Raw genomic sequence first — 14,466 nt, 5'->3', positions numbered from 1 at the left:
TTTTTTACTGTATATAGTATTTAATTATTTTTTAATCACATCTAAGTAAATTACAGTTAATCACATTACTTTTATTCTAAATAAATTAATTTTTTATAATTTTACTCTTAAAGTTATTTATCGTTTTTTGGACTTAATGACTAATTTATTATATATTTTTGCACCATAAATTATATTTAAGAATTGATATTTGATTATTATTAATATATTTTTTTAAAACCATGCATTTTATTTTTATAAGTTTATATTTTTATTTAATTATGACCGGGTCAACCGGGTAAATCAGTGACCCAATAACCTAGTCATACGACCGGATCAATTACCGGTTCGATTCTGATAACTATAATTTAGATGTTGTTGACAAGATAAATAGTCACCTACTATCAATTGTTCCTAATGATGAAAAGGTGTATCTTAGTTCAGACAATCTTTATATTAAAGAAGGTAATATGAAAAGCTACTTGAAATTCTTTGGTCTAGAAGTATTGAATGCTCTTAATTGTTCTGGTCATAAGCTTACACTCATGATTGGTGTTCCGATAATGCTAATTAGGAACATAGACCAGTTATTTGACCTATGCAATGGTACACGACTACATGTTAAGAGACTTGAAAATTACTTGATTGAATGCGAAATACTAACAGAGACCAAAATATGAGACATTGAATTAATTCCCAGAATAAATATGGTTCCAAATGATGACAGCATTCCATCAATTAAGTTCAAGAGAAGACAATTTCTATTGATGGTGTCTTTTTGTATGACAATCAACAAGGCCCAAGGACAAACATTAAAAATCATGGGTTTGTACTACCGAGACCTGTTTTTACGTATGAACAGTTATATGTGACACTTTCAAGAGTTAAGAGTAAGTAAGGAATAAAAGTTTTAATTCAACATCATGAGGGAGTCTCTGAGAATTGCACGATTAATGTTGTGTATAGAAAAATCTTTGATAAATTGAGATAATTAGATATTGATTTAATCAATTGATATCTCTTTGTTGTTAATTATGTTTTTTTATTTTTTTTATAGTTGGATGAAAATTTTAACATAAATAATGTTTAAATTTTATATGGTACATGATTAAAGATATAGTCTATAAATGTGCAATGATCAATGTTGGAGATATAAACTAAAGTTTTGGTTATTTATAAAAAGGAGTATGTATACACATTTTTTACAGAAATTAAGACATTAATTTATTACATACTACGCTTTTTTTAATTAATCCAATTATTTTGTGAATTTTTTTATTATGTACTTTTGTTTAGTATTCGTATAAACGATAAAAAATGAGTTTTATTTAAAGTTTAATATGCTGAACAATATTTTTTTTATTAAATATACCTCAGATATAAATTAAAAATAATATTTTTCACACATCGCGCAAATACATACACTACTAGTTCTATCTATAGTACATTCTCTACATTTTTTAAAAGCTTCCAACTCAATTTTCGCTTCATGTGATATTAACTTGATATATAATTTAGGAATTACGATGCTTCCAGTAATAGTTAAACCTTTTGCTTTTATGTTTCACCATTTCATGCTTTATTCTTTGTTGTAGATGGATGATTATCTAGTTGATAACCCGTAGCTATTGCTAAGGCTTCATTGTGCTTTTTTTTTTTTAAATTTCCTGTGAGATTACAAACTAAAGTTGAAATCTTGTCCAACTTTAAAAGTGATAGCAGAATATCCTGGTTAATGAAACTATTGTTAACCCTTTTTCTGCTTGTCTTTCAATTCAAATGATATAAGCTCTTTTAGTAACTATATATTAAGGGGAAAAAATGAAAAGTAATATTACACAGATACAAAAACACTACTCTTAATCTTTATAGCCTGCCTATATATAGGCCCTATATACACTACACAAACACGAGGTTTAAGCATGGACTATCTATGGCGTAGAGGACATTGATGAAGTGTGATGAGACAAAGAAGAGAAAGAAGGGTTAACTCTAGATAATGCCCCCGGTGTGTTCCTGCACAAGGGGCAGGTTCCATTCATTCTGAGCCACTCGTCTATGCACTCAGCATGGAAATAATGGTTGCACTCAGGTATGGTCCTCAAAGTATCTTTAGGCTCATATTCACAGAGGCATATTGAGCAGGTATTATCAGTGGGCTTCAACAAGCGCCCGCTCTCACCGATAAGAGTCTTTGGGTACTTTTCAATTGTGGTCCTATCAAGGCCCATTGCAAGAGTAATAGGCTGTAGGGAAATTGTTGGGAACTCTCTGATGGGCTGTCGGCGATGAATACGAACCTTGACCTTACCGCAAATGAAGCATGAAAGCCCAATTAAACATAAGAGCCCGGGAACTCCCACTCCTAAGGTTAAGCCATATTTGGCACTGCTGCTAAGACCTGCACGCAATCATGAATATCCAACGGTGAAATTATTACCAAGAAAAGGATAATTAGTTAATTACTAAAAACAAAAAGGCTATGAAACATTTTCTTGTCAAATAAATATATATACCAAAAGAATCTGCTAAATAATCAGGAAAAAGTAAAATCCTCACCCAAACTAGGACTTTGCTAAACATGTTCAAACTTTGAGAATTTCTAAAGGGGATTCCATGTCCCACTTCTATGTTTCCTAGTAGTTTGTCTAATTGCGCAATGTAAAATTAAAATCATGGTTCTATTATTGAATAACCACACGAGTAGGAACCAAGTGTCCTAACATTGATGTATTATTATAATTATTCTTCCTTCTTCGTTCTTTCTTTTATTTTTTAATTCTTTTACTACGTATCAGTCCTTTTATTTTGGGGGATAAAGATAAGAAATAGCATAAAGCAAGTTGGTGCAATTTTTAAGGGCTTATTAGGCACATGCCTTAGTCTTAGTAGCACCAATCTTTTCCCCTTTCCTTTAATCATGATCCTAGTCTTTTGTTAACAATTGGATGATCACTTATAAAAGTGCAAACCACTTGTGAAACTCCCCACCCGAAAAAACACTTCAATAATATTAATAATTAATAATAAAAATAATAAAACTGACATTCATGATGCCCCACTTTTTTATGAAAGTATGAAACTGACATGTTTCAACGACATTTCATTTTTCTAATGACACGTTACTCAGAAAAGATGAACACATTCATAATTCATCTTTCTAGTATTCCTATTCGGTGGCAAGTTTCATCCTTAAGGAGCACGGAATTAGACTATTTGAGTCAAAGACAGTTGCTACACAGTCTAATATTCAATTGCCAATTACGACCCGATACCTAAGTACCTAACCGCTATATGCAAAACATGTAGCACGAACCATACCTGGTTTTCATGATAATTCAACGTGTCCTGTTAATTTCAGATGAGTGAGAGATTCTAAGAGAATAAATCGATAAAGAACAAGGCGAATTGCGTATAATCAAGAATAAAGATCGAAAAAGCAATTCAAGCGGGGGTGGAGGCATCCCCCAAGCAGAGAAATCAAATTAAGAATAACACAATTTTGCCGATAGTAAACCTGATTTACTTTAATTTTTTCTAAAATGATAGAAGACTTAATTGAATTAATTTACCTTGGTTTTTGGTGGGAGTAGAAAAGCATCCAACTCGAGAAGTTTTATCGTTGACGAAGCCACAACGTTGGCCACTAACCGCACATTTGGAGCACCTTGGTTGGGTCCAAGCCAAGCCAATATCGTGGTTGAGATCAGGCCAGAATGGCCACTGAGGCATATCCACCATCGGAAGCGGCACAAGAGCCGTGGACATCACGTCACACGTTGATGACATGTCAATAGGACGCAGCCCTAAGACTATGACCGAGTTTCCAGTGTTGTCACTGAGGCATGCGATTCTAGGTGACCCCGTGGATTTGGTCCAGTTTGAGGGGCAACTGAGGAAGGTCAGATTGAAATATTTGTAGCGTGCGATGTCGAGCGTGAATGGTGAATCCGAAAGGTCCCAGTTATTGTGCAAGAAACGTTTTGGGAGACAACCTTTGGGATCGTTGACTTGGATGGTTTGTTCCTCGTAATCGATGTTCTTGATTACCAAGTCCTCTGTTTTGGGGAGAGTGAGGATTGTTTGAGTGAGGTTGCTGCGCTTGCACAAGAGATGGAAACTGGGGTCAGGATAATAGCTGCACTGAGGCTCTTGATTGGCTTCTTTCAAACCGAATGGGAACTGAATATCTTCGATTTCGCCGCATGACTTCACATCGCAAACCTGTTTGCTTCTTGTGATTTGAAGATTATGGAATACAAAGGCAACCAGTAAACATAATCGGGCCACTAATACTGATGAAGCCATCAGCCAAGTGCAGAGGAATCTGAGTTTAATAGTGATGAAAAATCAGGATGGGATGGGACGGGAAGGGTGATTGTCTGTTTGTCCCAATAATCTAATCTATGGGATAAGTTGAAGTGGAACGAACCCCTAAGTCAACCTTTTTAATTAAGTGTCAACAGTGGTCAGTCAACTGCGAGAATAAGTATCAGTCTAACGATGCAATGGACAAACAGAGGTGTCGACAAAAGGTCATATACTGCAAGGCTAAGCCTAGAGCTACAGTCACTTTGACTTTAATGCTTCCCTGGCTCTTACATTTCCAATTCATCCTAGCCCGTCCTCTACCTTCTTTACCGACAACTAAACTCTGAGTGTCGTAGTTTGTTTTCAGTTAATAGACTGTGTTGGGAGATATCGCGGGAAAAACCAAACAAAATGAATAGAAAATTGGTCATAAAATTTAGGTATTCGCTTTTTGATACGATGATAAATATATAGATACCGTCAAATTATGAATAAATTAAAACTATATTTAATATATATCATATTAATATTTTTACTAAATTATCTTTATATTTTAATAAAAATAAAAAATAAATTTTATTTAATTTTATAAAAAAAATTAAATATTTTTTTATATGGGACAAAAATTATTCTAATTCTTTTAATTTAATCAAAATTCAATTAACTTTGATTTTATATTTTTAAATTTAAAACAATTTAAAAATAAAAAACTTAAAACAAAAACATATATAAAAAATTAAAAAAAAGTGTTTGATCTTCTTTAAAATTTAGTATTCTTTCTCTCTAAGTAAAGAAGAAGACGACGTGCCCAGCCTCCTGCGCAACGTGCACAGCAAACGTTGCAACGTGCACAGCCAACGTTGCAACGCTCCCAGCCAACGTTACAATACGTCCAATTTCCGTTGCAACATGTGAAAGCTCTGTTCGTGTCATCTCTTGCTAAGAAGAAGACGAAGCTCTACCTGAATCATCTCCCCGCTGCGCCTATTTGTCTTTGGAAAAGAAGAAGAAGAAATCAGTTCCTCCACAACCTCCCTGTCAATTTTCTGTTCCTCCACGACCTCCCCGTGTATGTGCTCAGCAACCCGTTAGAGGAGTTCTTGTTGGTTGTCGGAGCCTTCATGATGCCAGGGCATCTAGGCCAGTTTTACTGACCTTTTCTTTACTGTTTTAAGATAGTTTCATGCATTTTCTTAGTGAATAAAGCAAGTTTTGGATGAAAATACACTTACACCTTGATTCAAGCAACTATTGTGAATTTCACATGATTTCATGAGGATTTTGCTAGAATTGAATGATAAATTAATGATGCATAATCTCATGACTTTGTCTAGAGCTTTGATGCACTTTATTTGCTTGATTTCAGGACAAAAGAAGCAAGGAAGAACCACGTTAGTACTCACGTTAATCTAGTTAACGTGACCACTAACGTGGAATGGTAAATAGCTTGCAACGTTAAGGAGAAAAGTGATCACCAATAACGCCCGTGAAGCCATCATAAGCCCACGTTAATTACCACGTTAACTAAGTTAACGTGGTAGTTAACGTGGAGACAAAAGAAAGCTCCAATGTTAGTGGTAAATGTGAACACCACTAACGTTCCAAGAATTGGCAATGAGCCACGTTAAGAGTCACGTTAACTTAGTTAACGTGAACTCTAACGTGGAAGAGAGGAACAATGCCAACATTAGTGACACTCACCTTTGTCACTAACGTTGGATCAACTAGAATTGCCCACGTTAGTGGTCACGTTAAGACCACTAACGTGAAAGTTAACGTAGAGCTGAGATTGATGAGCCAACGTTAGTGACACTCACCTTTGTCACTAACGTTGGAAGATGGCATTACTACCACGTTAACTTAGTTAACGCGAGCTGTAACATGGAGAGTAGGGGCACTTTAAGCGTTAGTGACAAAGGTAAGTGTCACTAATGCTCTCGAAGGTGAGGCATAACCACGTTAAGAGCCACGTTAGTTACACTAACGTGAACTCTAACGTAGGGACAAAGGGTTATAAGCCAACGTTATTGGGAAAGGTGAGTCCCAATAACGCTAGCGAAGATTTACAAGGCAACGTTAGTAGTCACGATAGTGCCACTAATGTTGGAGTTAACGTAGGCTATATGGGGTTGGAACGTTAGTGAAAATTGTGATTGCCACTAACATTCTCGAACCCACAATGTCACTTAACGTTAACTTCACTAACGCCTATGCCTAATTCATACTTCTCTCTGCAAGCTGGGCCCACTAAAGATTGGAACTGCTTCAACTGAAGATCCAAAGCCCACATCCAAGACTTGAAGAACTCATTAGAAGATCAAGAGGAGTAGTATATATAGGAGTAGTTTTGAACTATAGAGAAGCTCGGCACTTTGGAGAACTACTCTCTGTATATTTACTTTTCTGCACTTTTAGCTGGGATGTATTATTTTCTGCTATTTTCCATTTCTAGAGCTATGAACAACTAAACCCCTTTCATTGGGTTAGGGAGCTCTGTTGTAATTTGATGGATCAATTATAGTTTTCATTCTCTTCTTCTTTCTTCTCTTTTGATTTACTAGAAAGCTTTCGATCTTAATTCAATTGGTTAGTTGTCTTGGAAAAGAAACTCTCCATAATTGGATCTCCTCTGAGCCTTGGAAAAGGGATGAGGAGATCATGCTCGAAATGCTTTCTCATGTTGGACCAAATTGGGGTCTGGGCGGATATAGTGATATGTAATCCTCCTAACACTTCGATTTGGAAATACATGTGGTATAATCAGTGACCATACTTCATCTCTTTGATAAACCCCAATTTGACGGTTTATCTTGTATTGAATTTAGAGTATTTTGTAGACCTTTTCCCACATTTACCCAATGAATTAGCATGCTTTTGTATATTCTCCTTTAATTGTGCTTAAGAGTGAAAACATGCTTTTTAGGTCTTAAAATAAATAAATTTAATTCACCTTGATTCCATTAGATGCCTTGATATGTTTGTTAAGTGATTTAAGGTTTAGGAGGCAAAGATTGGATCAAGGGAATGAAGAAAGAAAGCATGAAAAGTTGGAGAACTCATGAAGAAATGATAGAACCGGAAAGCTGTCAAGCCGACCTCTTCGCACTTAAACGACCATAACTTGAGCTACAGAGCTCCAAATGATACGGTTCCAGTTGGGTTGGAAAGCTAACATCCGGGGCTTCGAAACGATATAAGATTTCCCATAGTTGCATCGCGCATAGGGGCGCGCACGCGCATAGTACACGGACGCGCTGATGGTGGCACATGATCCACTTAAAGCAAAACGTGGCCAGCGAATTCTAAAGCCTTGTGGGCCCAATCCAACTCATTTCTGATGCTATTTAAGCCAAGGATTGAAGGGGGAATGAAGATTTTTTCATACTTTTGACCAATTAGCTTATTTTAGTAGTTAGAGTTAGTTTCTAGAGAGAGAAGCTCTCACTTCTCTCTAGAATTAGGATTAGGATTAGGTTTAGTTCTTAGATCTAGATTTAGATTCATCTTCTTCTACTTCTATCTTCTCAATTCCTTGTAGTTACATTCATTCTTCTTCTATTCTTTTGTTGTAATTTCCTTTATGTTGTTCTTGTGTTTTGTTATAGATCTACTTTTGTTTCTTCTACTCTCTTTCAATTCAATCAAGGTAATTCATAATAAATGTGTTTCTTTTGATTGTTGTTGTTAATTCCTTTCAATAATTGTTGTTATATTTTATTCTTGTTGTTGATTTACTATGCTTTCCTTTTATGCATTCCAAGTGTTTGATGAAATGCTTGGTTGGATTTTATAGTAGAATTTTATGTTCTTGGCTTGGAAAGGTAACTTAGGAACTCTTGAGTTACTAATGTCAAAGTAATTGATGATTGGGATCCATTGACTCTAGTTCTCACTAATTGAATTAGTGGAGAGTTAGGACTTATGGACTAGGATTGATATAGCTCATTTGACTTTCCTTTACTACTAGTTAGAGGATGATTTAATGAGATTAATCCTTGCCAATTCTCATATTGTGGTTAGTAATTAGGATAGAGATTCTTGACCACCAACCCTTGCCAAGACCTTTTTAGCCATTAGTTTACTTTTTAGCATTTAACTTCCATGTTTCTTACCAAAACCCCAAAAATAACTCATAACCAATAACAAGACATTTTATTGTAAATCCTAGGGAGAACGACCTGAGGTTTAAATACTTCGGTTTACAGATTTTAGGGGTTTGTACTTGTGACAAATACATTTTTTGCATGAAAGGATTATTGTTGGTTTAGAGACTATACTTCAACGAGATTTCATTTGTGAAATTCTAAACCGTCAAAAATCCAATCATCAAAATGGCGCCGTTGCCGGGGATTTGCAATGGTGTTATGTTATTGGTTATTGTACATATGTGAATATTGTAAATAGCTTGTCTTTTGCTTGTTTACTAGATTTTGTTAGTTTTATTTTTTCTTTCCATAATGAATTCTCCCTATGGCTATGAGTTTGGTTCTAGTTTTGTTGTAGGAAATGTGCACCTCAATGATGACGCTCATTATGGATGGAACCAACAAAGATGGGAGGAGCCTCAAGGAATTGATCACTCCTATTGGCAACAACCTCCAGATACTTATAGGTATAATCCCCATCCTAATGCATGTCAATTTAACAGCTATGATGACTCTTTTTGTGACACTCAACAACCACCATCATATGCCTATGAATCTCATCCTCAACATGAACCTCAACCATTCTCACAAGCCTTTCATTACCAAACACCGCCCTATGACCCATATCCATCATATAACCAATCACCCATACCATACTCTTATGACCATTATGAGCAAGAACCCTTAAAACCACCACAACCCTATCAAGATTACTCCCAAGAACCACCTCAATACACACAATCTCCACAACCTTACCAAGAAGAACTACCTTCCTATTATGAACCATCTCTCCAAAATAATGAACCTTCTTACTCACCCCAAACCCCAATAGACGATCCTCTCACTTTGTTACTTCAAGGACAAAAAGCCATGAAGTGGGATACACTTGAGTTTGTGACCAATTTGACCAAGGTGGTGCATACTTTAGCCCACCAATGCTTGAATACTCAAGGTACTTTCGTGACCGCATGTGAAAGGTCAAAAAAAGAGCAAAGCATGAAGGAGAAATTGGAAAATTCGGTGAAAAAGGAGGAGTCAAATTTTGTGTTAGAACATTTGGAGAAGCCTATGATCATTGAAAAAAAAGAAGAAGTGGTTGAAGATTTAGGAGATGTTGAAAGTCCATGGGAATGTAGCATCATGGAGAACTTTTCCAAGAAGCTTGATATTGATGTTGAAGAGGGTGCGCAACCTCCAAGGCATATCATCATTGGAGACTTGGAAGAGGCTTATCAAGAGATGGATTCAATCATGGATGAATTTCTCTCTACAATGGAATCCTCTCCCATTGGACATGGAGTTGAAATTATAGAAGAGTGTGCACAACCTCCCATACCCTTGGTGAGCAATGAGAAAGAGAGCTACCAAGAGGAAAACATTGGCATGGTGTATATCGAAATTGAAGAATATGAAGAGGTTGACCAAGAAATGGATTTATTCATCAATGAATTTCTATCCAAAATTGAATCACCTCCCATTAGGCAAGAAATCAAAGTTCTTGAAGACAACACCAAGCCATGTGATAAAAGGGGAAAGGTTAAAATCGAAGACGCTCGCAAAGAAGTGGAAATACACAAAGAAGAGCACAAGGAAGTAGACCTTGCATTATGTAAGTGTGGGGAGGTCTCCCTTCCCAAGTCACCATCCAACACAACATTCAAGTGGGTAAAACTCTTATCCCTAAGCTTTACTTTCTCACTTGAATATGGTTTAATTGAAAATGATGGTCAACTTAGAGCTCTTTGTGGAGTTAAAAGTATAAGAGAGTTGTGTAGTGGTTGCAAGTTAGGAATTAGGCTCATTAAGGTCAAAGCTTCAAGGTATAGGAATGATGATTGGAAGAATGCCACTTTACAAGGGTCTCGACGGAAGGCTTGGTATGTTAAAGAGAATTCTATATGTCAACCACCCAGAAAGAGAGAGTATGAAGACCAAATCGAAGACGGGTGCGAAAACAAGATATGGGATCCCGGTTCGCTATGTGAAGACCAACTATGGGGACTTATATCTTGGGTAGAACTTTGCCCAAGCTTGATGAAGATGGTTGGAAATTCTGTCAACCAATTGAGAAGCAAAGATCCTTGGAGATTCAAGGATGAGTACAAACATAAGCCACCATGACAATAAGCTCCTCAAAATGTCCAACTTAAGGACTTAAACTAAAAGTGCTAGGTGGGAGACACCCCACCATGGTAAACTCTTTCCATCCTCTTTTAGTTTTGTTTAATAAGTGATTTGAGTTGCCATTGTAGGTAGATTTTCATTTCATATTGATTTGTTAGTAAAGATTGGTTGTTAGTATGTTGTATTCATTAGTAGTAGATGAATAAATCCTAAAATTAAATTGCATTTTTTGTGAATTGTTTGATATTTGATTGAATAAAGAAGAGTTTTGGACATTATAGGGAGCTCTTGGGCACTTTTTTTTCTGTTTTTTTAGCAAAAAAAAAAAAGGCCATCGGCGCGCTAGCACGCTGTACGCGCGCGCGCACATTGCACCTCCGCAACTTCTGGTACAAAAACCAGAGAGTTGTGCGCGCGTTGTGCCAGCATTGTGCTGGGAGCACAAGCTCATCCACGCGGATCGTCCCTGCTGCATCCACGCGTGAGCGCGCTGTGCGCGCGCGCGGATTTGCACCCTGCTTTTCTCCTTCCTCCTTTTTCCTTCTTTCCTCTTCTCTTCTTCTTTCTTTCTCATTTTTTTCTTCTTCCTCTCTTGAAAGATTTTTTTTCTTTTCTCTTTTAATATAAATAAAAAAAAGAAAAAAATTTAATAATAAAAAATATAATAATAAATAAATAAATAAATAAAATACTAAAAAAAATTAAAAAAAAATTTTTTTCTCTTCTTCCATTTCCTTTTGTCTATTACATTTGCATACTTTTATTCTTTGCATTTTAATTTTGTTTCTATAATTTGTTCTCATTTTATTTTCTAAATTTCTCATTTTAATAATGGTGCTGAATTCTCTCACTCAATTGTTGAGAATTTCTTGCATTTGTTTTGGTGCTTCATGACTTGTTACATTAATTGTAATATTTGTCAACACACAAGATTAGTGCTTTGGTCCTTCCTAATTCATTACCCTTTGTTTTTTTTCTTGTACTACTGCTTCATCATTGAGTTAGGATAGAATCAAATGCTTTCATGCGTATCACTAATCTTGTTTGTGTCAATTCTTATTTGATCTTGATGCTCAATATACTCTCCATGCTTTAACTTTACTCTGCATCAAGTATCAGTTGATATGCCTTTTGCTTATATTGATTTCTCACTCATATGTTGTAGCTACCATGTAGTAGAGAATCATACTCTTATTTGGCATTAGCCCCCGCCTATGTTCTATTTACTTTGATATCTTTGTTGTAGGCTTAATTTTCTTTCTTTTTCTCTCCTTTTAGGCTGGCCACCAAGAAAAGAGAAAACGGAAAAGTTTTTAAATGGGGCAACAAACAAGTCATCCGCACAACCGTTTGAGGAACTCATCAATTGTAGCAACCCATCCACCTTGCTCTTCTTTGCATGCACCGAGGACGGTGCAATCATCAAGTGTGGGAAGGTCGTCGACCGATCTCCATGGGTAACAATTTTCTTTTTCAATACCAATGTTAGTTAGTTATTGCATTTGCATGATAGGTTGCATGTTAGTTAGAATTTGTACATATTTTACTACCTTCTTCTTATTAGGACTACTTGGTTAGAGTAATGAATTCTTTTCCGAGAAACTATTCTAGGGCACCCTACCAATTAAAACAAATTTTTTGTGGAACTTGCACTTGCGAGATTCGAGCCTAATGGTGTGGTTACATCTTATAACCACTTATTTTTCCTTCTTGTGTGCATTATTCTCTTTCTATGAATGTAATCCTTGATTTGTTCGATTCTTTATTTCCATTATTTTATGTATACATGCATTTATATGATTGAGGCCATTGTTTCATTAGCTCACTTACCCAAATAGCCTTACCTTTTATCTTCCTTTGTTAGCCAAATTTGAGCCTACGATTAACCCACTTTGTTCTTAATTCAGCACATTACAATCCTTAAAGCGAAAAACAATAAATGTCCTTAATTTGGATCTTTGATTGGCTTAGGCTAGTGTGTGTGAGTATCATTCAAGTGTGGGAACCTTGGGACATTGGGTGAATAAAAGGGTAGTTTTGTATTATTAGTATAAATATTAGGAATTGGGTACATACTCATGTATTGATCGAATGTAAAACCTTATGCATTGATGCTCTTGTATAAAAAAAAAATGATGAGAAAAGAAAAGAAAAAGAACAATATGAAAAAAAAAAGAAAAAGAAAAGAAAAAAAATATAAAAAAAGAAATAAAAAGGGGACGAAATGCCCCAAAGTAAAGTCCAATAAAGATCAATGCATAAGTGTTGTGAAATGAAAAGGGATACATGAGTATGTGGAAAAGTGAAGAATGGGTAGTTAGGTTAGAACTTAATTGTATAGGATGTCATAGGTTAGATGGGAGGTCTAAGCCTATCAAAGATTCAAACTTCAAGCTCACTTGACCAAATATGCATCCTACCTTAACCCTAGCCCCATTACAACCTAAAGAAAAGACCTCATGATAATTGTATGTATGCATTGAATAATTGTTGATTGTTAGATGAAAAAAAAATCTTGGAAAGCATGATTAGGGGAGAATTGAGTGAATCAACCCCAAACACCGAGCAAATAGAGTGCAAACACTTCCGGTGAGGGTTCGATGCTCAATTCCATGATTCCCCGGCTTTCATGAGCGTTCTTCTTGCAAGTCTTCTTGAACTTCACTTTTATATTTAAATTGGTAGGACTCACGAATCGTTATATGATCTTAAGCCCTACTTGTGCATGTATGTCTTGGAGATTGATTTATTTTTAACCAAGTAGGTAGAATCATTTTGCATTTAGTTGCATGCATATAGTTTCTTTGCTTTGAATAAGTGTCATATCCCTTATTTCATTCTTGGTTTAGCATGAGGACATGCTAAGATTTAAGTGTCGGGAGGTTGATAAACCCCAATTTGACGGTTTATCTTGTATTGAATTTAGAGTATTTTGTAGACCTTTTCCCACATTTACCCAATGAATTAGCATGGTTTTGTATATTCTCCTTTAATTGTGCTTAAGAGTGAAAACATGCTTTTTAGGTCTTAAAATAAATAAATTTAATTCACCTTGATTCCATTAGATTCCTTGATACGTTTGTTAAGTGATTTAAGGTTTAGGAGGCAAAGATTGGATCAAGGGAATGAAGAAAGAAAGCATGAAAAGTTGGAGAACTCATGAAGAAATGAAAGAACCGGAAAGCTGTCAAGCCGACCTCTTCGCACTTAAACGACCATAACTTGAGCTACAGAGCTCCAAATAATGCGGTTCCAGTTGGGTTGGAAAGCTAACATCCGGGGCTTCGAAACGATATAAGATTTCCCATAGTTGCATCGCGCATAGGGGCGCGCACGCGCACAGTACGCGGACGCGCTGATGGTGGCACATGATCCACTTAAAGCAAAACGTGGCCAGCGAATTCTAAAGCCTTGTGGGCCCAATCCAACTCATTTCTGATGCTATTTAAGCCAAGGATTGAAGGGGAAATGAAGATTTTTTCATACTTTTGACCAATTAGCTTAGTTTAGTAGTTAGAGTTAGTTTCTAGAGAGAGAAGCTCTCATTTCTCTCTAGAATTAGGATTAGGATTAGGTTTAGTTCTTAGATCTAGATTTAGATTCATCTTCTTCTACTTCTATCTTCTCAATTCCTTGTAGTTACATTCATTCTTCTTCTATTCTTTTGTTGTAATTTCCTTTATGTTGTTCTTGTGTTTTGTTATAGATCTACTTTTGTTTCTTCTACTCTCTTTCAATTCAATCAAGGTAATTCATAATAAATGTGTTTCTTTTGATTGTTGTTGTTAATTCCTTTCAATAATTGTTGTTAGATTTTATTCTTGTTGTTGATTTACTATGCTTTCCTTTTATGCATTCCAAGTGTTTGATGAAATGCTTGGTTGGATTTTATAGTAGAATTTTATGT

General features: G+C 35.8%; 1 protein-coding gene across 1 annotated transcript; it reads right to left on the bottom strand.

Annotated features, from left to right (window-relative positions):
• Positions 1–1,759: 1,759 nt before the first annotated feature.
• On the bottom strand, positions 1,760–4,568 carry LOC130965291 (RING-H2 finger protein ATL22-like). Its single transcript, XM_057890042.1, has 2 exons — positions 3,552–4,568; positions 1,760–2,380 (listed from the first exon to the last, which is right to left on the bottom strand). Exons 1-2 carry the CDS (start codon positions 4,285–4,287, stop codon positions 1,911–1,913), a joined length of 1,206 nt encoding a protein of 401 aa, XP_057746025.1. The 5' UTR covers positions 4,288–4,568; the 3' UTR covers positions 1,760–1,910.
• Positions 4,569–14,466: the final 9,898 nt, after the last annotated feature.

Source organism: Arachis stenosperma, chromosome 3, assembly GCF_014773155.1.
Source record: "Arachis stenosperma cultivar V10309 chromosome 3, arast.V10309.gnm1.PFL2, whole genome shotgun sequence".
In the NCBI taxonomy this organism is placed as follows: Eukaryota; Viridiplantae; Streptophyta; class Magnoliopsida; order Fabales; family Fabaceae; genus Arachis; species Arachis stenosperma.
This window is presented reverse-complemented; position numbering and strand designations above follow the sequence as displayed.